Source organism: Sitodiplosis mosellana, unplaced genomic scaffold (assembly GCF_009176505.1).
Source record: "Sitodiplosis mosellana isolate CC-2019 unplaced genomic scaffold, AAFC_SMos_1.0 Smas_scaffold_1, whole genome shotgun sequence".
Lineage (NCBI taxonomy): Eukaryota > Metazoa > Arthropoda > Insecta > Diptera > Cecidomyiidae > Sitodiplosis > Sitodiplosis mosellana.
The window spans coordinates 15,221,168-15,244,433 of NW_022595244.1; the positions used below are offsets into that span (position 1 = coordinate 15,221,168).

Sequence of the window (23,266 nt, forward strand, 5' to 3'; positions counted from 1 at the left end):
TCGCTTCACATTCGCCGTCGCTTCACATTCGCCGTCGCTTCACATTCGCCGTCGCTCTTCCCGTGCCATTTTTTCCTGCTATTTTCACAACAAATAGATAAGGATGCGATGATTCATCGTCTGACTTAGTGACTACTGCCACTGTCGTTGCTGTTGTTGATTGTACATGTATTTTGTTTTGAGATAATTTTGCGCCACAAAAATATGTCCTATGGGTATCCCCGTGACAATTCGCTTTTTGCAAACGTTCACAGAACACAAAATGGGAAAATAAATTGATCTAATTTTCAAGCGCGTTCAGTTGCACACACTCACACACACAAACACACACCCACAGAGAAATTGGAAAGAAAAAGCGAAAACAAGTAAATATTACTTAAGATGCGCAATAATGAAAAAATATGGCAAAAAACTGACGATAGACAACGGAATGAAATGAGGGGCGGGAGTGACGATGAGACTGAAAGTTATACATTCCAACAGTAAAGCGGATTGAAGAAGCTTTGATGGGACAGAGACAGTGTGTGAGTGAGCGGGAGATGAAAAAGTCTAAAATTAGATTTTCCAACGGTTTATCGCAAACAATAAATTGGAGATTACCGCTGAACACACCAGAAGCACTAAGACAGCTCGAGTAAACAATTTGAAGCGAAGTCGACCGCTATTTAAACCATCATTTTGCAGATTTATATATTAATTTAATTATTATGTTGGCAGTGAGCGAGTCTGGATTTGTGGAATATAGAATTCATATGGCGAAAAGTATGTGCGTGTGTGTGTTTGTATAAGTATATGGTTGTGTGGTTTAACCAAGATAAAACTGTAAACAAAGCCGGATACACACAATATCATCTCGATACACTCGCAAACATATTCAGGTATGTTGAATCAGATCAAACATCAACGACGGAAGAAATTATTCAACTGTATTTACACAAGTATTCCGGCTACGAAGTGGATGGTTTTTATTGCGCCTATCCTTTTTTGAGTAGCAGCACATCCCAGATGTATCGACAAGTCGTACACTCTTGATACATATAATTAAATTTGAAGTGTGGCAACCGTCGAGCGGGCAAAAGAGGAAATAACCTATCAATGGGATGAAACGTTTTATTGAACTCTATCACTTCGATATCAATAAAACATGCCACAACCAACGCAGCAACGAATAAATTTCTTTAATCGTGACATTTGGATCTTGAAGAACGCGTGTTCGTAACCGAAGCAACAAACTATGTGCTACTATTATGATTATTCTTCGTCGTCGTTTTCGTCGGCGGAATCGATAAGATAAGAGTGTATCGGTTTTATTGCATACATAATTGATTTGAAAAGCATGTCTTGAGCTGACAAATAATTCCACCCCAAAATTATATTGTGCCTAAGCCTAAGTAAGACTGAAGATAGCACTCATCGAAGCACAATGACGATTCGTTGGCTTTACGTGTGCGCGTTCAAAGCAAAATAATCCTTATTTCGATATTTGCCTTGACAAATTCGATCATGTTTGCTTTCGATGGGTATTAAATATTGACGTATGCCAGGGAAACAGTGTGTTTCCATTTCATCGACTCCATTAGCATTAACATTTTCGGAGCATAATTAAGCGTTCACAGCTTATTTACATTTATTAATTTTTATACTTCAAATTTTGGGATGGAGAAAAATTTCCGTTCAATGAAAGACGAACGGCGAACAAAACAAATGTAATGAAGAGGAAGAAGAGATGAAAATTAAATTAAAAAGGCAATTAATGCAAGTGCTTGAACTTACCCGCATTGCTTGATAATTAATTCGCGTTGCCGTTTTTCCAACGCGCTATGGCCATAAATTAACACAAAGTATCCAGCAATAGCATCAGTCTTCTTCTTCAGTTCAATGCTGCGGCTGCTGCTGCTGCTGTTGCTGTTCAAACACACACAATGCGCGCTCACGTTATTCAAGTGTCGTTCTCGGTGCTCAAAGCAAAACCTTCAGCAGTTAAATTAAGTTGCAACAGTCAATGATGCAGTCAAATGAGCACGAAACCAGCTCACATTTACCAAATGAATAATTCAAGCGATGTCAACGTTGGTTATTTATTTGGATTCGATTTCGGTTTGTTGCATTTCACAAATTGCATAAACTACCAAAACCAAATCTTTTTCACACTATTTCGGTTCAACAGAGAGTTCAGCGGATCGGTTCACTTCGATACGGACACTGTTCGTTCAGTTTGATATACTAACTTATGCTATGTCTGTATTTATTGGCCGACAATCGATGTCGAAAAGTGTAGCCAATGTACTAAACCATTGAATTACATACAATTTTAAAAGTAGCGTTTTTATTTGACGAATTTACTGCAAAATTTTTATTTTTTTCCTCAATAATTGTTTCCAGAATGAGTTTTTTTTTGCACTGCATTAAATCACCATTATTCACATGAAAAACACAAACAGATGAGCACACAAATGACTAATCCTTTAATTTTTCGCATTTGCTTTTTATTCGACGCCGAACAATAGTCAGACTTCAGCGCGTATATACTGTTCAAAATTCACCATTAAAATCCTTTATCGAAACACGAACACTCAATCATCACAACTGTTCACGACTAATCTCAGCAGGCGAATGAGAACCACTATCACTACGCATCGAGTCGATGTCTGTCGCATGCACAGGCACAACTTAGGCCGCTATTGCTGTTGCAGCAACGCTACATCGATACGTTCTATCCCGTTGAATGAATCAGTCAACAGTGAGCCAATGCGACGATGAAGCGCAAGCATGTCTGCTGCACAACAAACACCAATCGATGATAAACAAAGCGGCATATCCTTATAGAGCAACGCAACACATGAAACAACCATATACCATCCGCTGCTCACACGGACACGCTTCAATGCATGCGGAAACTTTCTTATAAATTAAAAATAAGAGAAATTTATAGCAATCGTCTATATGGCAGGCGACAAAGTCTCACTCGCCATTGCGAGTTCATTGAACACAAACCGATCCGATTGAGTGAAACTATAAGCCAGTCACACAAATGAGTCAAACTCGATGAGAATTACAATAATACACATGAGTGAAGAGAAGGAGTCGAGCTTTCCGCGTACTTTATGTGTTAAATACAGACAAGCCCCTTCATTTTATATGCACTGCGAAAACGTGATAACATATTCAAATTGGATTTATTCTGATTCGGGACGGGAACTCCTCGTTGCATTTTTAACACAAAGTTCAAAAGCAAATTTAAATAAATTTATTCACTTGAGCATTTTTGAGGATGAATTTTATTCAGGAATTAAATTTATATGTAATTTTCATTTTTCTAGCTGTTTACACGCTAGGCACCATCAAAAATATTTTTTTGAGTTTTTTTTTATCGCCATCGTAAGATAATTCAATATTTTGTCAAAATAAAAAGCGAAGAAGTCTTCTGCACGAAGACAACAAGATGAATATTTATTTTTCCGGTTACGTGCTGGAAAGTGGAAATTGTACAATTATGTGCTAATAGAGAATAAAGGATAAAGAATGATTTCAAACGTTGAGTTTGAATATTCTGGTTTTACCTTATTATTGCTCTTCAATTATTAGACATTCGCTCATTTGACATTACAAATTGTGTCAAATCCTTTCTCACTGAGACTGTGCTCACAGAAGAGACTCTCTACCAGAGCGATGGGCATGTTGATTGGAAGTAACAAAGTTGATATTGCAAATAAAAAACAACATTCTCCGCTTCTTATCTTATTTATTAAAATTAGTGGAAAGAAATGGAACAAATGGTTAAAATAATATGCAATGGTTGAACCACAGAAATATTCAGCTTAGTATCAAACACAGTGTACTCAATGCTCCAGATGTCCACGATATCAATCAATACTGTCCTGCTTGTAAATCAACTTGGTGGAACTAAGCAAAATTAGGTAATTACTCCCGCCGAATGTGATTCCAAGTGTTTTTGTTAAACTTCAGATGCTACCTATCCAATATTGCCTGTCGAATGAGAGTCGAGGTGTTTTTTTAAAAGCTTATTTTCAGGATAAACCTTTGAACAAATTGGACAAATATGTTTCTTGGTGAAAATCCCGTGTATGCTGTACTTATGCCGTTTCAAATCGATCTCAAACATGTAAGCACGATCACATCCTTCGATATTGCACTTGAAATAATAAATTACACGTGAAAATATAGAATGACATGCTTTCAAACGTGGAATCTTCCAGTTTTACCTTGAATGGCTTTGCCCCGGTATGTACTCGTGTGTGTGCTGTGAGATTTGTCTTTCGGCCGAATGTTTTCCCACATCGTTCACATTTGTAGGGTTTCTCTCCAGTATGGCGATTTTGATGCTCTTTAAGATTGTGCAGCTGATTAAAACCCCGGCCACAATACCTGAATACAAAATTACAAATCAAATTGAAAAAGTTTAAACAGTCGAACTCAAGTTGGCTGGCTTACGTGCAAACATACGCCTTGCATTTCAAATGAATCTTTTTGTGTGAATTCAGATTGCCTGGCGTTGAAAAAGTTTGGCCACATTCATCACACGACACTCGTTCACTCCGTTCGCTTTCGCAATGCATGTTGAGTATATGATTTCGAAGCGATGAAAATGTTCCCAAGGTTTTATTGCACACATCACAGATACACGATGCTTTCGGTCGATGATCGAGGAACGTTGCTTTGTATATCACCTTTTTTCGCTGTCGTCGCGCCGGTTTGATGTCTGTTTCATTTGTGCTCTCTGTAGGAGTCTCAATTTTGCTGATTGGTTTTGAGACTATTCGTGGCTTCCGTGTCACTGCATGCATTGGCTCCTGTTTTACTTCTTTCTGTTTTACAACCGGCGGTATCACAATTTCTGGCAATGAACTCACTTCAATGTGACTTTGGAAATGAACTGGCGACTGTTCGAATATATTGTCTTCTCTGGTGTCATCCGAGTATGCCGAGCATGCATATTCGTTGGCTTCTGATTTAAGGCTCACTGCATCCTCTTGTGTGTAATCGATTGCTTCCGTTTTGACGTCAACATCAATGACATTGGGTGTATCAATGTTTTCCTTATCGCATTCGGCCGAAGCATGCAATGCGTACCAGTCACCACTGATGCAAATCATCATTTTATTACAAGTGAAGCAATTTTTGTTCTGGAAATGGGTGAGTGTGTGATTGATGCGGGCAGCTCGTGATGCAAATTTTTCCGCACAATAATCGCACTCGAAGCGAATGGCTAAAATTGAAAAATTCTCAATCATAACTATTGTTTAATGTGAAAATGCACAATTGAATATTACATGATTTGGCTCCGAATGATTGATGAAAGTAAGACATCGTTTCCATACTGTTTTCAATTGGTTTTTCCCCATTCAATAGAAATCACCTCTGGTTTTTGTATTTATTCGACTTGATATACTCGACTTTGACAGTTGTTTGTTTGACGTTTAAACGAGATTTGAGCCAAATGTCAACTTTGAGTTTTTACTCACGAAATTGGCACGATTTGAGTTGATTGAGTGAACAATTATTCAAACTGCAAAATTGAAATATCCAATTTTTGATTTCATTTATTTTGATTACTTAATTTTATTCAGACAAAATAAGTGGATGAATGAATTTAAATGGGATGCATTTTATGGATTAATAATAATGCATATTTGTCATGAAATAAAGATTACTACTAAAAATGTGTTTCTTAATTTGGTCTCCCTATCAATCGATAAATTCCAGCCACAAATATATTTTAATTAGCTTGATACAACACATCCAAATGAATCGTAGCTAAACATGATACTTTACATTTAGTTTGTTGGTTGTGATGGATCTTGTGTTGGTTCGGGGAAATATTCTTTGGCCGTGTTATTTGCATGGGCTTTGAGATGCCTCTTGAGATGGTAGGTACTATCTGGAAAGCATTTTCCACAAATCGGACATTGATTTGGATTGTTGACCAAGCCATGTCGACGTGCTTGATGTCGCTTCAGACATGGCTGATAAGAGAATCGCCATTCGCATCCGTCAATTCCACAGGCAAACGGTCGTTCATTGGTATGCACGCCCATAATATGTTTCCGAAGGTAAGTTTTGTGCATGAATTTTTTGCCACAAATATTACATGATGTCATTATGCCCAGATGCGTTTTCTCGTGTGCAATCATTTTCGATTTATCCGGGAACAGACGGCCGCAGATGCTACACATTTGTTTGCTTTCAACACCTTTCGACTTGGAAGCTTCTGCTGGCGCATCTAGTGGAGCATCTGGAACATTGGGATGCTTTGAAATTCGGTGCTTTTCTAAGCGTATCTTCGACACGAATTCTTTGTTACATTTTGGACATGGGTGCTTCACTCGAACTTTTCGTGTGTGTCTTGAACGCATGTGCAATTTGATTGAATAGTAGGTGGATAGGACTTTTTGACAAATTTCACATGTAAAATTCGATGCGGGACGATGTGGATGCGCGCGCAAGTATTCCCTTTGGACGAGGTCTTCATCCGAATTGTCGTGTTGTTCCTTTTCTTTTCTATTTTGCTTTTCCATTTTTCTTCTCCTGGCACCATTTTTTTCACGTCCTCTTTCTTCTTCTTCTTTTTCAATTTTCTCCTCCTCTTTCACTATCTCTTCTACTCCCTCTTCTATTTCCTCTTCCACTTTCTCGTGCGATTCTGGTTTTATACTCAGATTGTGTTGTATTTCAATGATTTCCAAATTGGCCGTGTTTAGATGATTCGAATGATTTGATGCCATGTGCAGCTTCAGAAGCTCGTGTGTATTATACTTCAGGCCACAAGAATTACAAACGTATTCGGGCTTCGGTTGATATGCATATACGTTAGTATGAACGTATGGCTCATGTTCAATTGGATTTCTATCGTTCTCAGCCGAAATTTCTTGGTCATGTCGTTTCATGTGTTTGGCAAATTTTTTTCGACTGGCAAAGGAACGATTGCACTTACGACAAGATAGACCATATCCATGCCTTGATCGTTTGTGCTCTGTCAAAAGGCAGAATTTATTGAAACTTCTACTGCATTCATCGCAATCGAACACTGTTTTCCGCTCATTTCGATCGGCGCGCACATATTTCGCTCTCTCCATTAGGCCCACGTCCAAATCTTGGGGCAGTTGATCTTCTGGAATGCCACATTTCTCAGCTTCTTCGTGTCGTTTCATATGTTTCGTCAAATAATATCTGTGGTTGTGGTAGAACGAAAATGAAGCATCAATCAGAATAAATAAACTTTCTAAATTATTCGAAGTAATTTTTGGAAAAAACCAACCTGTTTGGATAAAAACGTCCACACTTTCTGCATTCGAAAACACTTTCGCCGGAATGCTTTGAAGTTTTGTGCTCCATCAAAAGGTAATGATGTTTAAATTCCCGTCCACACTCATCACAGGTCAGATCAGATCGTCTCTCGCCCGGCGCAAGTCGGTGATATTTGTTTCTTTCCATCAGGCCTTTATCTAAATCCTCTTCCAGCATCTCAATACCGTTTGCAGCAGCATTCTTGTGACGTGCTTTGTGCTTCTGCAAAAAGTAACGGTTGGGATAGGTACGGAGGCATATATTACATTGAAAACTGTCTCGTGCCGAATGACTTATGCTCATGTGTTCCTCGAGCATGTCAAACCGTGATATTGCCTTTCCACAGATATCACCTGTAAAATTGATTTTGATTGGATAATTTATTGAAATTTTCTTCTAATTTTAATTCAAATTACATGTAAAATCAACGGCCGGTCGATGTGGATGGATTCGCGCATATTTTCGTCGCTCCATCAAATGCTCGTCCAAATCACCAACATTCGATGCATCGTTGGCTAGACGATTTTCAAAGGCCTGCTTATGTCTGTTCAAATGCTTGGTTAAATAATAGCGGCTGGGATACTTTCGTTGGCATATACGGCATTTAAAAGTGAACTTCGAACTATGCACTTCATTCATATGATCGAAAAGTGTGCGAAATTTTTTCAGAACGCTGCCGCATAAATCGCATGTAAAATTCTCCGTCGGACGATGTGGATGACTTCGCAAGTAAGGTCGTTTTTTATTGTTTGATGTACATCGCTTCACGTGATTATCCAATCGTTGAAATGATGTAAAGTTTCGGCCACAATGTTTACAGCTCGTTTTATTATCCATATGGTGGCTCTGAATGTGTGAGTCCAATCGGAAACGAGATAATACGACTTTATCGCAAAACCGACACTGAAAGCCTTTGGTACGTTTATTTTCATGTTTCTCCTTTACAGTAATGCTGACAACTTGGTAGTTGAGCTGTGAGATATCGTTTGAATTTTGATGTTGTTGAGTTGTGTCGAAGCCGCCATTATTTTCACTCATTTCAATCGTATTTAAGTTTGCCGCAAAAATTTCACCGAAATCATCCAAATCAACATCGGGTTTGACATTGAGAAGCTCATCGAGTTGTGCTGCCTCCATTTCGGCTGGTGGCTCTTGCTTGATAACCATAATCTCACCGTTATCATTGTGGCCTGCGTTGTTCGTGTTGAATGTATGGACATGATGGTTGTTTTGACAATTGGCCACTGTATGCACTTCGAACCATTTGTCACAGATTTGGATGAGACGCACATTACAACCGGTACATGTTTGTGTGCTAAAGTGGCCAAAGGTATGCGCTTTATACTCGTCGTACATGCCAAAACTCATTGGGCAAAATTGGCAATGGAACCAATCGCCTATTACATTATCTGCAACAAAATTCACACATTGAGTTAACGAAATTATAGTTTGTCTTTGTTTTTCATTTATACTTACCTTGTTTGATGGCCGCAAATTGCGGAGCGATTAAATTATCCATCGAAGTCATTTTATGGCTTTGAAATCGTCATTTAAATCTTAATACAATGCATTTTTGCAATGGGTATTGTTTTAGCAAATTCACTCAGTTGTTTGTTATGTCAATGTTGACACTTCGTTTCGTGCATACTCTCAATCCGTAAACAAAACTCAATTGCATTTATTGACGTGAAGTTGGTTTTCATGGATTTTCTCAATGCAGAAACAGAATAATTGAGGTTATGTTAATGTTTGTTTGTAAGTTTTATATACGAAATTTAAAATGAATCGAAGGAACCGAATAGACGGAATAGCATATACCGATTTCTTTATTTTATTTTTATGATGAAAATTGAATAGAACGTCAAATGTCAGCTCAAGCGGCTTAAATTTGCGTTATGAAGCCGTCCTTGAATACAAAAGATGTTGATTTTTATGGAGAAATAAAACAATTTACAATCTCTTTGGTCTGTGACTTGCTCTGCTGGTGTTTGAAAAAGAGTTAATTTTGCTGTATGCGACGAAAACTTACCGTATTTTAATCTACCCAAATGACAAACATGACAAAGAATGTAAGTCGATAATGATTTGAATAAAATCAAAGATATCTTTGCATTTGGTAAATAAATGTCCGGTTATCTTTGTATTTTTGCAAAGTCAACGTAAACGGGGCTCACTTTCGAATGAACCAATGTTGACAATTGCATAAATTGATGAATAAATAACGCAAGATTGAATAATCAAATGATGATTGGCTGTTGAATGTATACAAAAATCTGGATACAGTCTTTCATTGTTTATTGTTTTCGAAACGAGCTGTAAACTAGATGAATGTGTGACAGTACGACTGAACGAGAACTGTCAAAACTGCCTTTATTGTGTGTCATTCATCCAGAGATTGTCCCCTACGGAGACACAAGATATTTGAATATGCCACAGACTCAGTCGAGAATATGTTTTGAAATTCTTGTTTAAAAAATAAAAAACTCTTCTCAATGATTCAAATTGATAAATGCAAACATTTTTGCTTTTTACATGTTCAAAATGACGATTTTTTTTTATTTCAAATTTTTACAACTATTCATAGGCGCTAATTTGATTTCTTATTCATTTCTTTATATAAAGTATTTACTACATCTGAACTTTATTTACTGTTATCTTTATGTGCTCGAAGTGTGTGGTTTCTCAGAAGTTTGGGTTCGTAGTAGATTTTGGTGCAGAGTGTACATGGGTATGGTGTGCCAACAACGCCATGAACGGATCGTTTGTGTCTCTTCAGATCCGTATTGTAGGCATACGATTTTTCATTGCAAATCTCACATTTGTAGGGCTTTTCTCCGGTATGCGTACGCTCGTGCAGTTTTAGCGCCGACGGTGTTCTGTAGGATTTGCCACAAGTCTTACACTCTGCCAAGTATTTTCCCTGATGAATGAGCTCATGTTCGAGAAGATTAGCTTTTCGATTAAACTTCTTGCCGCAAGCCTTGCAATTGAATGGCGTAGCCTTTTCATGGAGTTCGCGTATATGTTTCCGTAAGTATTTCAGTTTGGCAAATGTTCGATCGCATAGTTCACAGCCAATGCGTTCGTCGGTGATGAAGCAATTGTGTTTCGTGTGCAAATGGCTATTGAGCGTTTCGACGGAATCGAATACCTTTTCGTTGCACATATTACATCTAAAACGATCCAAATCAACGGCTTCCTTACATTTGCCCGTTGAGATATGAAACTCATAGGCTCGATCACCGATAAAAGTGCGCGAACAATTTGGACATTCGATTGTCTTGAAATGCTGTTCAATGTGTGAATTTCGCTCAGCAACGCTACCAAATACACGATCACAAATATCACATGTCAGATGTTTCGTTGTTTTCAATTCGACTTCTTCCTCATCTTCTTCGATTACTTCTTCGTCCAAGTAAAGTTCCTCTTCTACAAATGAATAGAGTTTAATTAAATTGAAAAGCAGAAATTCAAAACAAATAAAACCTATCTCCACCTTCAAGTTGCTCATTTTGATGTAAATCGACTTCGTCATCGCAAATTATATACTCTACATCTTCATCAACCACTTCATAAATATCCTCGGCTTCGACACCAACGAACTCATATTTTACTTCGTCCTCCATTTTTACTCGAAAAATTCCATTTAAAACAAACAAAAAATATTCTTGCTGTCCCCCGCACTCGACGAAGAAAGTTTGGAGGAAAAAAAAATGCTTCGCTTGAGCATTTACCACTGTTTGCAAACTGTGACTTTGACAACTACAAATTCATGTGGCCATCTGTCAAATGAATGGTTCGAACTGTCAGATGTATGAATTTCCTTACGGAAACCATTTTTCTCTCACTTACTCAGTCTGTCTCGCATAAATGTGTTGCGCTGAGACATCAGCAAAACTGCGAATTGCGTAAATCAATTGCCGAGGATAAAACTAAATGCAGAGTAGAGAGCATTGTAGGAAGAAAGAAAAAAACAAACTCACATAGTGGATTAGTATTAACTTCGGAATCGTTCATTTCAATTTGAATATCAGCATTGCATTTATTTGATTCTTTTCACAATTAAGAAAGAAGTAGAGACAGAGAAAAAATAGAGAAATAATAAAGACAAGTGGCAGCTGATGCTGTGATTGTGTTTGTGCTCTTGTTGTAGTGAAAATTATTGGATGTATTTAACTGGCTGCCGTCGGCATTGAGACACACATTAGAGAATATTATTTTTATTTATGTCATCATTGAAATACCTACTCGTTGACACTATACAGATATCAACACCATATAGTGGCTAGAGAAGTGTAAGCATCGACTGACTGTAAAGTACAGCTGTAGCAGTGGTCACACAATAAAAAACCTCATGCAAAAGAAAGAGACCAATAACAGAGTTTGCTTAAAAGTCAGCGCAAATCATCAGACACACAGCAATCAGTAATTAAAGTGTTTTTTTTCTCTCGTCGTCTACTTCTGATTTATATATACATATATATATATAATATATAATATTGTGCATATATAAATGACAAATCATAAAGCCATAGAAAAAGTGCGACAAAACAATAAATTACGAATCGAAGCGCATAGTTTATAACTTTTCGTAAAAGGCGACGACGACAATAATAGTGTTGTGGTGATTTAATGTCAAGATTTCGTTCCCCGAATCAAAGTCGATAAGTATTTTTTTTTCGTATGTGGTTTTGACAAGAAGCTGAACACAAAAAAATTTAGTGCTTAGCTCAACATATTCATGTGTCAAAAGTAAGAAATAGAGAAAAAAAAACTGATGTTCGACAACGACAACATTGAAATACGATGAAATGTGTTTACGTGTAGAGTGCTGCAGTGACCATTACATGTGCAACCAAATTCATTTTTTGTCGTTTTTTCTTTAATTTTTGATTTTTTCCATTATTTTTTCTTCGTTCGTTCTACATTTGCATATTTTATTTCGTTTATAAGTTCGGTTGGTCGTAGTCGTTTGCGTGACTTAGCGACGTAAATAAATTTGTGTGTGTTTTTTTTCGCTTCGCTGTGGCAAATAAAGAAAAAAACGAGAGAAGCAAAAAAAAAACAAAATTAAAACACATTGAAAAAGATTAGAAAAAATTGATCAACAAAAAAAAAATGGTGCTGTTAGAAGGACCTTTGAGCAAGTGGACGAATGTAATGAAAGGATGGCAATTCCGATGGTTTGTTCTGGAAGAAAACTCCGGTTTGCTGTCGTATTACACGTCAAAGGAAAAAATGATGAAAGGTGTACGTCGCGGTTGTGTGCGATTGAAAGGAGCTGTTATCGGTATTGACGATCAAGATTGCAACACATTCACCATTACCGTTGACCATAAAACATTCCACTTCCAAGCGAAAGACGGTGAAGAACGTGAAAAATGGGTACGACGTCTCGAGGATACAATATTACGGCATGCAAACCGGAGCCGCGGAATTTGGTCATCGGATCAAAGTGGTTCAACATATGGTGGATTCGGATCGTCTGCTGATTCAACGAAACGACCGAATTATTTGCAAACGCTTGACAAGCGAATCAGTGAAGCCGATGCATATCTGCAACTAATGATCGATCAAACCACAAAAATTGAGAATAAACTGAAAGCAGCGGCCACATCCGCTGCCGCCGCCGCTGTTGCTACTGTTGCAGCACCACAACCAGTCAGTGAGTCGGCCGAGTGTGGTGATGTCGAAGCAAAGAGTGTCGATACCACTAAAGAAAGCAATACTACCAAGGAGACAAAGGATCCAAACAAGGTGCTACAGGAAAATGCGCATTCAATGCTCGAAAGTTTCAAACATTCAATAGTTTTGTTGCAAATCGCAAAGAATACGGCTCATCCGGTGAACGGTATGTATCAAGGACCGCCGTTGTTGGCAAGTTCAAATGCCCAGAAAGTGCTCAGCAGTGTAACGCCAGACAGTGCAGATGTGCACGATATTGTCGGTCCGTCATCGTTGCCAAGCGGTTTAGTTGAGTTTGGATCCGAGTGTTTAGAAAAGAAATTAGCGAATGCGAAACTTGCAGGTATTGACGTATCACCGTCATCAATCACATTGGCCGTGCCCGAAACCAGCTACTCAAGCTCAGAGGGTGAAGACGATTTCTACGATGCAAACGATAATCCATATTCGAGTTCGATAAGCCTAAAAGATGCCGAAGACATAAATGAACAATCCGATGATATGAAAAGCATTAAAACATTGAACGACACAAATAGTCCACGTGATTCCCTAACCACACCGTTTCGTGTTGATGGAAGCCTCGATTATGATGCTCTTTACGAAGATGATGCTGAAAATGATATTTCAATGGAATCGCACGGTAGCGTTGTTTCGCATTTGTTGTCCCAGGTGAAAATCGGCATGGATCTAACAAAAGTAGTTCTTCCAACATTCATTCTTGAACGACGTTCATTGCTTGAAATGTATGCTGATTATTTTGCGCATCCGGATTTATTCTTGAAAATTGCCGATTTTAAAGATCCACGCGAACGAATGGTACAGGTGGTGAAATGGTACATGAGCTCGTATCATGCTGGCCGAAAGAGTGCCGTCGCTAAAAAGCCATACAATCCAATTTTGGGTGAAGTATTCCGATGCCACTGGGACTTGCCCGGATTCGAGAAAGATTCGGCTACCGTTTCAGATGGACCGGTTCCATGGTGTCGACGTGATCAATTAACATTTGTTGCCGAACAAGTATGCCATCATCCACCAAGTAAGAACCAAGAACCCAGACGGGATCGAGTCAGATGGACGAAAGAGCTGTCTCTTGAATCATTTTATTTCTTTTTCTATTTTTTTTCTCCAACAGTTTCTGCCTTTTATGCTGAGCATTACAACAAGAAAATCAGTTTCACGGCTTATGTGTGGACGAAATCGAAATTCTTGGGCCTCTCCATTGGTGTGCATAACATTGGCCAGGGTATTGTAACACTTAGCGAATACAACGAAGAATACATAGTCACTTTCCCGAATGGATATGGACGGTTTGTGAATAAATTATCAATATAGAAATCGTTTTCTCAACATTTCAGCCATTAAATTCATTTAATTTGTTAATTTACAGGTCTATCCTAACGGTACCATGGATCGAGCTTGGTGGTAGTGTACAAATTACATGCCCGCAAACCGGCTACCGTGCCGATATTGAGTTTTTGACGAAACCCTTCTATGGCGGTAAGCGAAATCGTATCACGGCCGAGGTGTATGCACCAAATGAGAAAAAGTCATTTTTGAGTATCAACGGTGAATGGAGTGGTGCGATGGAGGCTAAATGGAATGATAGCCATAAGAAACCCGAAGTATTCGTAGATGTAAATAAGATACCGATTTTCAAGAAAAATGTTCAACCAATTAGCGAACAAGTAGAAAACGAATCACGTCGCATTTGGGTCGATGTAACAGCCGGTCTGCGTTTCAACGATATCGAAAAAGCAACAACCGCCAAAGCCAAAGTGGAGCAAAAACAACGTGACGAGGCGAAGCAGCGCAAGGAGAGCGGCTCCGATTGGGAAACGAAATACTTCAAACCCGTTGGCGACGTTTGGATCTACACGAATCCACTGTCACAACGACTTTATTTACAGGATAAACAAAACAAACAGCAGCAGCAACAGCAACTACAACAACAGCAGCAGCAGCAGCAGCAGCAGCAACAGCAACAGCAACAACAGTAATAAGTTTGTTCGTCACATAATATGTTTGAGCAGCTCAAAAGACGCACTGCTAGGAATGCAACAGGATGGTGGTTAATAAATGTTAAGAAGTGAAAAAAGAGAATTAAATTGAATATCAAAGAATAAGAAACCTTAGAGTCACTAAAGACAAAACAGACAGTAAGCAAAAAAAGGTATAAAAAAATGAGTAAAAGTTTAAGCTAAGCTTATTAACACATATAATAAGCATCATCGAATGGAGTTTTACCAATATTACACTATCCTAACAAAAATCAAACGTTTCTTGTTTTATACCTCTTTAAAATGTAAGAACGCTCTCGAGCTAAACAGACGAATGCATTACATACAAAAACACAAAAAAGAAACGTTGTGGGTTCTCACATTCAATACCGATTATCGATATATAATTTTTTCTTCAGAATGCACACATCATAAATAAAATCAAAAAGCAGCAGCAGCAGCAGCAGCAACAACGGCCAGAGTAGATGAGCATCCGAGATCCGATGATTAAAGTATATATCCAACACATCGAATATATTATACATTGAACGTTGCTAATGAATACAATTCTAAAAACAAATATTTTCTAAATCTTCTGCAAAATCTTTCGTTTTCATTCATTTTGATTTAAAATTTAACATTTTCAATGAAAAAAACAATATAAGAACAACAACAGATCAATTAATGTAACAACAGCAATGAAACATTTTTGCTATCTTACTTTTATTTTCATTTGTTCAATTATATTTCTCCACGCGTATTTTGCATAGCTCACTTTTTTTTACAACAATGGACACAACTAACAACAGAAATAATACTTTTTAAAACAGTCAACGAAATCACAACACAAACACAAAAAATCAACAGCACATAAGCAATGACTAACACAAAACTCACATACCTACTTAAATAGTAAAACTCCTAATGAGCTATCCAATCGAAGAGTAAACAACTATTACAACTCCTTTTATATAGCATTGTGAACAATTTCAAATCCTTATGATGTGCGGCATTTTTACAAAATAATTAAACATGCAACGGTTCGGGTTATACGATTCATTCAATTCAAAAAATTTAGCATTTAATATAAATCGAATTGGTTGTTTTTTTATTTTTTTTTCTGTTACTTTCTATATAGCCTTATATCTGGTAATAAGAGTTATTTTTTTCTCGTCATTTCTTGGGTTTTCAATCAATTTTGTGCAATACACATTTGTTTATTGTTCCTGTAGTTACTTCATGAATTTTCCTGTTAACATCTTCAACGAGTTGAGCTTGACTGTTTTGAGAGAAAACGGTCTTTGACTCAGTAGTTTTTCAGCTCGATGCCAATAGAATTTCCCCGATGTTAAAAGTAGAAACGGTGTAAAGAACAAAAAAAAAACAAAATTAATCGCCCCAATAATGAACGTTAAATTGTATTCGATCCCGTATTGGAATTTCTTGTATGCAACACAAATTATGTATTCTATCACAAATTTAAAAAAAATAAAAAAAAATTTAAAAATCAATGAAATGGGTGAGATTTTTTTCTTCACCATAGTGTGAACAGGTTTCTTTCATGCAGATGAATAAATATTAAATGGATTCAGTATGATTGACAATATGTTGAAAGATAGAAAAAAAAAACAGCAAAAAACTCATATTGATTTCGATATACTATATCTGACTCAAGTATTTTGACCGGCGTGCTTACATAGAGAAATCACCGAAATTTTGTCAGTGGTGCAAAATGGTGTGGCGTCTCCACCAAGAGGATGCAATGGGAAAAAAAGGTTTGTTTATCGTTCTGTTTCGCTCACTCTAGTCGTCTGGTACAATTGATCTATATTGTACTTGCTCTCAACCTACTTAAATGTCAGATTTGCTTCAGACTTCTGCTCAGTAGATGCAATAGCTTGATTTTTTTCGTGGAACAACTGATAGTCTACTATCAAATTTTCGCAGAAATAAAAGAAATAATCACAGAAAATTGACAAAGAAACATTAAAATATTCATTATTCCGTGATAAAATAAAGTAAAAATTATTGCAACAGCATTCAAGTAGAATGACACGGTTTTATTGCGATGTTGAGCTGGAATGTTATTGTGCATTCTATGCGAGAATGAATGTGTGTGCACATGAAAGAGACGATATTATATCGATTACATGAACAAGTAGTACGGAGAAATTTGACATTTTGTGTGACCATCAAAAGCTTCAACCATTCAGTACAACGAAGACGACCGTGGGAAAAAGTACCTATACCACACAGAAAACATGAATCGAGAGTGAAAAGTAATAAGTTTGTGTGCATCCAAAGAAGCATTCAATGGAATTTTTGTGTTTTGCAGAAATCAATAAAAATTTGATGGAAAAGAGCATTTGTTGTGCGAATTAGTTGATTTTCATTGGGAATAGATGCAAATATTAAAATGTATTGCGATAAATCGATTGTGTTTGTATAAGTGAATTACGTTGTTTTGTTGTGCTTCGTGTTTCGAGGAATTTGTGTATTTTTCTGCTTCTTCTTTTTGTGTGTGTCTGATAAGAATATTTGTACTGTGTCAATGGGAAAACATTGTGTTTCGAGGCAAATAAAAAAAAAACGATTAGCAAATTGAGGGCGGAAAATTATTCAATGTAACATTCTGAGTGTAGTGATTTGATGAAGTTTCTGTACCATTTTTTTTCCGCTAGAACTAGGAGCAGCAGCAACAACAACAACAATAACACAAATTTGCTTCGTCTTCGTAATTTAAGTGATAAGTAAAGTAAATTAAAGGTCGCAAAAGAATATTGCGACTGAGTGGACAAAGTTAGTGATTGTAACAAAACCAAAAACCCAAAGCATAATGGCGTTATCAAAAGGTTTTCGTATTTTTGAAAAGAAGCAACCAAACCACAGCATCATCTTGGAACATCGGCAACGTACACAAGAGGCACTCTTATTTGAATCACAAGCAGTTGCCGTCCTCTGTAAGAATTTCTCTCGATTCTCTTTCCTCTTATTGATGTGCTGCTCAACTTAATTGACTTATTCCATCTGTTTCTTCTTTGTGTTCATTCTGAGTTCATGTCTGTTTTCATCATGTCTCGCTATCGTTTTTTTTTCGTGTGTGTTTGATATTTTTCTCTTTTTGACCCATCATTTCTTGCCGCAGCTCTATCGATTTTAGCCACTTGTTATGTCATAGACTGTGCTATGCAGGAAAATACTAGACAACCTTTGAACTTTTGCGACGTTAATTGAATCTCTCAATGTTGAAATGAGAAAAAAAAGCTGTCTACTCCTCCAAGTCATCCATATTTATTCATATGAATTTTTTTCCTTCTTCTAATTTTTAATTATACGTAGCCGCACAAGAGCTCGAAACGATAAAAAAGCAATATGTCAAAATTGCTGATGCATATGGTTGCTTGGGTGTGCTACAGGTAAATGCAGGCGAATCATCGGTGCTGTATTTAGTGTTGGTGACAGGCTGTTTTTCCATGGGCAAGATAAGCGACTCCGAAATATTTCGAATAACACAAACGCAATTCGTTCCATTACAATTTCAAGCGCCTGGCGAAGATAAAATTGCTGAGGTACGAGAATTTTAAAATGGAAATTCACACAATTTAGAATTTTGTTAACTAAGCTTGATTTATATGTGTTATTTATTGTTTGTCGAATAGGTGCGGAAGGTGTTAAATTCGGGTACATTTTATTTTTCGTGGAATACATGCGTGGCCAATTCAACAGCACTGCAAAATTCCTTCGATTTAACATTGTGTGCGCAAAGACGTCGCCGAACAACTGAGACGGACAATCGATTTTTCTGGAACCGAATGCTGCATATCCATTTGTTGCGTTTCGGTGTCGATTGTGCATTTTGGCTGCTCAAAGCGATGTGCGGATCAGTTGAGATTCGTACGGTTTATGCAGGGAGTCGCCAGGCAAAAGTTGCAATCATTTCACGATTAAGCTGTGAACGAGCTGGTACACGGTTCAATGTGCGTGGAACGAATGATGAAGGTCATGTTGCAAATTTTGTTGAAACTGAGCAAGTTATTTACTTGGATTCAGAATGCACATCTTACATCCAATCTCGTGGCTCGGTGCCGCTATTTTGGGAACAGCCAGGCGTGCAAGTTGGTTCGCATAAGGTGAAAATGTCACGAGGATACGAAGCATCGGTCAAAGCATTCGATTTGCATATGCAAATGATGAAACAACGATATGGCCAACAAGTCATCGTCAATTTACTGGGCACCAGTTTGATTGGCAGCAAAGAAGGTGAAGCGATGCTCTCGAATGAATTCCAACGCCATCACAAAGAATCGGTGCATGCAAACGATGTACCGCACATCGTGTTCGACTATCATCAGGAATGCCGCGGAGGAAACACATCGGCTCTCTCTAAACTTAAGGCCAAACTAGATACATGCTGCTCGCATTTCGATGTTTTCCATGCAAACGGCGATAGTGTTCTGCGTGAACAGCGTGGCACGATTCGCACCAATTGTCTGGATTGCTTGGATCGAACGAACTGTGTCCAAACATTTTTGGGGTTGGAAATGCTGAGCCAGCAAATTCTACTGCTCAATTTCCATGACAAAGCGCAAATGCAGTCGCGACTCGATGAGGTATTCCGTCAAATGTGGGTTAATAATGGCAACGAAGTGAGCAAAATCTATGCCGGCACGGGAGCCATTCAAGGTGGCTCAAAGGTAATAATCATTGTTATCGGTGATCCGATTTAAAATTGAAAATTTAATTATTTCGTACTATTCAGCTCATGGACGGTGCAAGGTCAGCAGCGAGAACAATTCAAAACAATTTATTGGATAGCTCCAAACAAGAAGCCATCGATATTCTCCTGGTTGGGTCAACATTGAGCTCGGAACTTGCCGATCGTGCACGCATCCTACTTCCATCGAACATACTACACGGTAATTTTTCTAATTAGTTTTTCATTTGTCATTGGAACGATTTGGTCATATCGATTTCTTTTAGCTCCAACACCGGTTTTGCGAGAGCTCTGCAAGAGATACACAGAGTACACAAAACCGATGGATATTCGCGTTGGAGTAGCCACATACAATGTCAACGGTGGAAAACATTTTCGAAGTGTTGTTTACAAAGATCTGTCACTAGCGGATTGGCTGCTGGACTCACACAAAATGGCTCGATCACGATGTAAGTCTTGGCGTTTTTGACATCAGAATAAGACGAAAAAAATTCTTGATATTAAATTCATCTCTTGTTTTTGCATTTGTAGCCTTAGTGGATGTCAGCCATCCAGAAGATGGAACCGCTGATGCGTGCGATATTTTTGCCATTGGATTCCAGGAAATTGTTGATCTAAATGCGAGCAACATTATGGCAGCCAGTTCCGATAATGCCAAAGCATGGGCCGAGGAGTTGCAAAAAACGCTTTCAAGAGATGAACCATATACGTTGTTGACCTATCAGCAATTGGTTGGTGTGTGTTTGTATGTTTTCATTCGACCAGAGCATGCTGAGCACATTCGTGATGTTGCAACGGATTCGGTGAAAACTGGCTTGGGTGGAACCACAGGCAATAAAGGAGCCACTGCTATTCGATTTGTATTACATGGCACTTCGTTTTGTTTTGTTGCTGCTCATTTTGCTGCCGGCCAATCGCAAGTGCTCGAACGAAATGCTGACTACGCTGAAATCACACGGAAAATCGTTTTCCCAATGGTAGTCACATTTGATTTATGCTAGACAATTGAGTATTGAATTAAACGTAACTGATTTTATCCTCTATTAGGGTCGATCGTTGAAATCGCATGACTATGTGTTCTGGTGCGGTGATTTCAATTACCGTATCGATATGGACAAAGATGAAATCAAGGATTTGGTGAAAGAAGATCAGCTCGGGCCAATTTTGGAGAAAGATCAGCTAATCGTACAGAAGCTGGCCGGAAGTGTATTCAATGACTACATTGAAGGTGACATCACTTTTCCACCAACGTATAAGTATGATTTGTTTAGTGAGGACTTCGATACGAGTGAAAAATGTCGTGCACCAGCATGGACCGATCGGGTTTTGTGGCGTCGTCGAAAAATGCTACAAGACGATGGCATTTACGATTGGAATGAGGGTCGACTGTTGTACTATGGGCGAGCTGAATTGAAACAGAGTGACCATCGGCCGGTTGTCGCGGTAATTCACATTGAAATATCGAAAATTGACACAGAACAACGACAAAAAGTATTTCAAGATGTTATCCGTGACATGGGACCCTTCGATTGCACCATTGTCATACATGTAAGCAGATTTTGCTATGTTTTTGTTACCTAATTCTATGTATTATCTTTTAAATTACATTGTTAATGTGTGAAATCACTTTAGGCGGGTACAAACGATGCCGATGACGAAGATGCGCCTAGCATTTATGACGAGGACATTACTACCATGATAATTCAAGAGCTAGGCCTCATTGGAGAAGTCACTTTGGTGCGATTTGTGGGCGAAACTATGTGGGTCACTTTCAGAGACGGTCAATCGACTTTGATAGCAGTACAGAAGAAATCAATCCGAATCAGGGGTATTGATTTCCATATTAATCTGAAGACCGAAAATTGGCTGGCTCAAGTTGAACGTGAAATTGCACTTTGCACCACAAACACAGTGCAATTGTGCTCATCATCGCCGGGTGAGTTAAAGTTTTCCCTGATTTCGTTTCATTTTGATTTTCATACATCATTCTCACGAAATTGTTCTTTTCTATTCATAATAAGTTGGAGACTACAATAGTTTGGGTATACCAAAAGTACCGCCAAGCCGTCCAAAGTCACCGCCTGTCCGGCCATCGCCTCCAATTCGGCCACCATTACCCACAACACCAAAACACACTCCGAAAGCCGGCGTTATCAGCATAGTCAAAACAGATCAAGGAATATTGCGACCAATTAGCGCCGATTCGAGTGGTGGTGCGGCTTCAGGCATGCCACATCGCCCAGCTCCACCAGTTGCTGTTCCGAAAACATATCAAGAGACAGAACAGCAACCGAATCTGTCACAAAAGTCGAGCAGCAGCAGCAGCAGTTCATCAACACCAAGTCCAATTCAAGAGGCACCACAGAAAGTGAGTCCGCCACAATCACTCAGCATTCATGATCAGGATACCGGAGCCATTTATGAGGAAATTGATGATGATGTTGTGAGTATTTTGGAATTTTGATAAATTGAAATTTGTTATTTATTTATTGTTGGTTTTTCGCAGTACATTCCAAAACCACGAGATCCTCCGCCGCCATTGCCGCAGGATTCAGTCTATGATTTGGATGTGAATCCAAACAAATCAAATACGGCCAGCCCAAGCCGAAATATTGCCACAAGAACAGCACCATCTCCGCCATCGAGTAGACCACAACCGTCAATACCAACTGGCACAACTGCTATGGGCACACCTCCACCACTACCAAGACGACAAAATGCACCAAATCCTAGCAATCCAGTTCCGAACGATTTACCAAAAGTTCCGGCTCGATCAGGCGCACCGCCACCCTTACCAGCGCGTCCAAATGCACCTTAATCATAATTATTGACAGACATACAAAACCAGCAACCCAGTTTACCTGAGAATATATTCTCAACCCTATACGTTAGAGAGAAACATGTGTGCGGTGGCAAATTGCTTCAAATTCATCTAGATAAATATTGAGTAGTCCAAATTAGCTTCCTTTGATTTGAGATAAAGAGATAAACTATTTAATTTTAAAGCACGTCGCAGTAGTTCTTAACGAAAAGCCATCTACAATTATGAAAATCACGCTTCTGTTAATGACTTTATTGAATGCTCCGTATTCATAAAAGTGAATGCGAAAAACCATATTTTGAGATAGAAAAAGAATTCACGTGCTCAGTGCATTTGTCTGTCTGTTCGTTTTTTTTTTTTTTGTGATCGTAAATATCAATTCGAAATTCACTGCAATATTTGACATAGTATATTATAAATTAAAATATTTTGGTTAAGCTGCATTTATTGTGTTAACTATATCATCAATTGTATTTATTTGTTGTTTCTTCGAAGAAAATTAATCTTATTTAGGAATTATAGTGAAATATATAAAATTAAAATTCAATTGTAGAGATCATGATGCATATATTTGTGTGACATATTACTATGAAGCGATCGCTTGAACGATCTGTTTGTCGTAGGATGGAATTAAAATATTGGAAAAAAAAGAGAGAGAATTGTTGGAGATATAAATATAACATTTTAAATAACATTAATTTGTGCAAAATAAATGAATGAATATTGATTGTATAAATTGATTCG

General features: G+C 38.0%; 5 protein-coding genes across 9 annotated transcripts in view; 2 read left to right on the forward strand and 3 right to left on the reverse strand.

Moving 5' to 3' along the window:
* The window catches only part of LOC129566265 (protein tincar), a 31,252-nt gene extending 28,462 nt beyond the window's left edge, over positions 1-2,790 (reverse strand). The window contains exon 1 of the mRNA XM_055442052.1: positions 1,774-2,790. The gene's annotated coding sequence lies outside the window, so the exon portion shown is untranslated. The remainder of the gene's footprint in view (positions 1-1,773) is intronic.
* A 935-nt stretch (positions 2,791-3,725) lies between these two features.
* Positions 3,726-9,014, reverse strand: LOC129580366 (zinc finger protein 107-like). Its single transcript, XM_055470712.1, has 7 exons — positions 8,782-9,014; positions 7,722-8,714; positions 7,277-7,658; positions 5,801-7,188; positions 4,453-5,227; positions 4,224-4,386; positions 3,726-4,153 (listed from the first exon to the last, which is right to left on the reverse strand). Exons 1-7 carry the CDS (start codon positions 8,831-8,833, stop codon positions 3,974-3,976), a joined length of 3,933 nt encoding a protein of 1,310 aa, XP_055326687.1. The 5' UTR covers positions 8,834-9,014; the 3' UTR covers positions 3,726-3,973.
* Positions 9,015-9,823: 809 nt separating this feature from the next.
* LOC129567132 (zinc finger protein 468-like) lies at positions 9,824-11,154 on the reverse strand. The gene is made up of 2 exons (XM_055443751.1): positions 10,802-11,154; positions 9,824-10,734 (listed from the first exon to the last, which is right to left on the reverse strand). The coding sequence occupies exons 1-2, from the start codon at positions 10,929-10,931 to the stop codon at positions 9,947-9,949; spliced, it is 918 nt and encodes a 305-aa protein (XP_055299726.1). The 5' UTR covers positions 10,932-11,154; the 3' UTR covers positions 9,824-9,946.
* Positions 11,155-11,158: 4 nt separating this feature from the next.
* Positions 11,159-16,498, forward strand: LOC129567117 (oxysterol-binding protein-related protein 9). Of its 3 annotated transcripts, none has more exons than XM_055443736.1 (4): positions 11,159-11,260; positions 12,259-14,026; positions 14,123-14,297; positions 14,378-16,498. In XM_055443736.1, exons 2-4 carry the CDS (start codon positions 12,424-12,426, stop codon positions 14,985-14,987), a joined length of 2,388 nt encoding a protein of 795 aa, XP_055299711.1. In that variant the 5' UTR covers positions 11,159-11,260; positions 12,259-12,423; the 3' UTR covers positions 14,988-16,498. The 3 variants fall into 3 exon arrangements, with proteins under 3 accessions (XP_055299711.1, XP_055299704.1, XP_055299696.1); XM_055443729.1 differs by having other exon boundaries at positions 11,165-11,260; positions 11,835-14,026; XM_055443721.1 differs by having other exon boundaries at positions 11,183-11,730; positions 11,835-14,026.
* Positions 16,499-16,840: 342 nt separating this feature from the next.
* Positions 16,841-23,262, forward strand: LOC129567139 (synaptojanin-1). 3 transcript variants are annotated; one of them, XM_055443780.1, is made up of 11 exons: positions 16,854-17,405; positions 17,669-17,947; positions 18,327-18,556; positions 18,647-19,681; positions 19,747-19,903; positions 19,968-20,150; positions 20,233-20,678; positions 20,749-21,249; positions 21,334-21,637; positions 21,723-22,144; positions 22,208-23,262. In XM_055443780.1, exons 2-11 carry the CDS (start codon positions 17,824-17,826, stop codon positions 22,517-22,519), a joined length of 3,714 nt encoding a protein of 1,237 aa, XP_055299755.1. In that variant the 5' UTR covers positions 16,854-17,405; positions 17,669-17,823; the 3' UTR covers positions 22,520-23,262. The 3 variants fall into 3 exon arrangements, with proteins under 3 accessions (XP_055299739.1, XP_055299755.1, XP_055299747.1); XM_055443772.1 differs by having other exon boundaries at positions 16,854-17,266; XM_055443764.1 differs by having other exon boundaries at positions 16,841-17,947.
* The last annotated feature ends 4 nt before the right edge of the window (positions 23,263-23,266 follow it).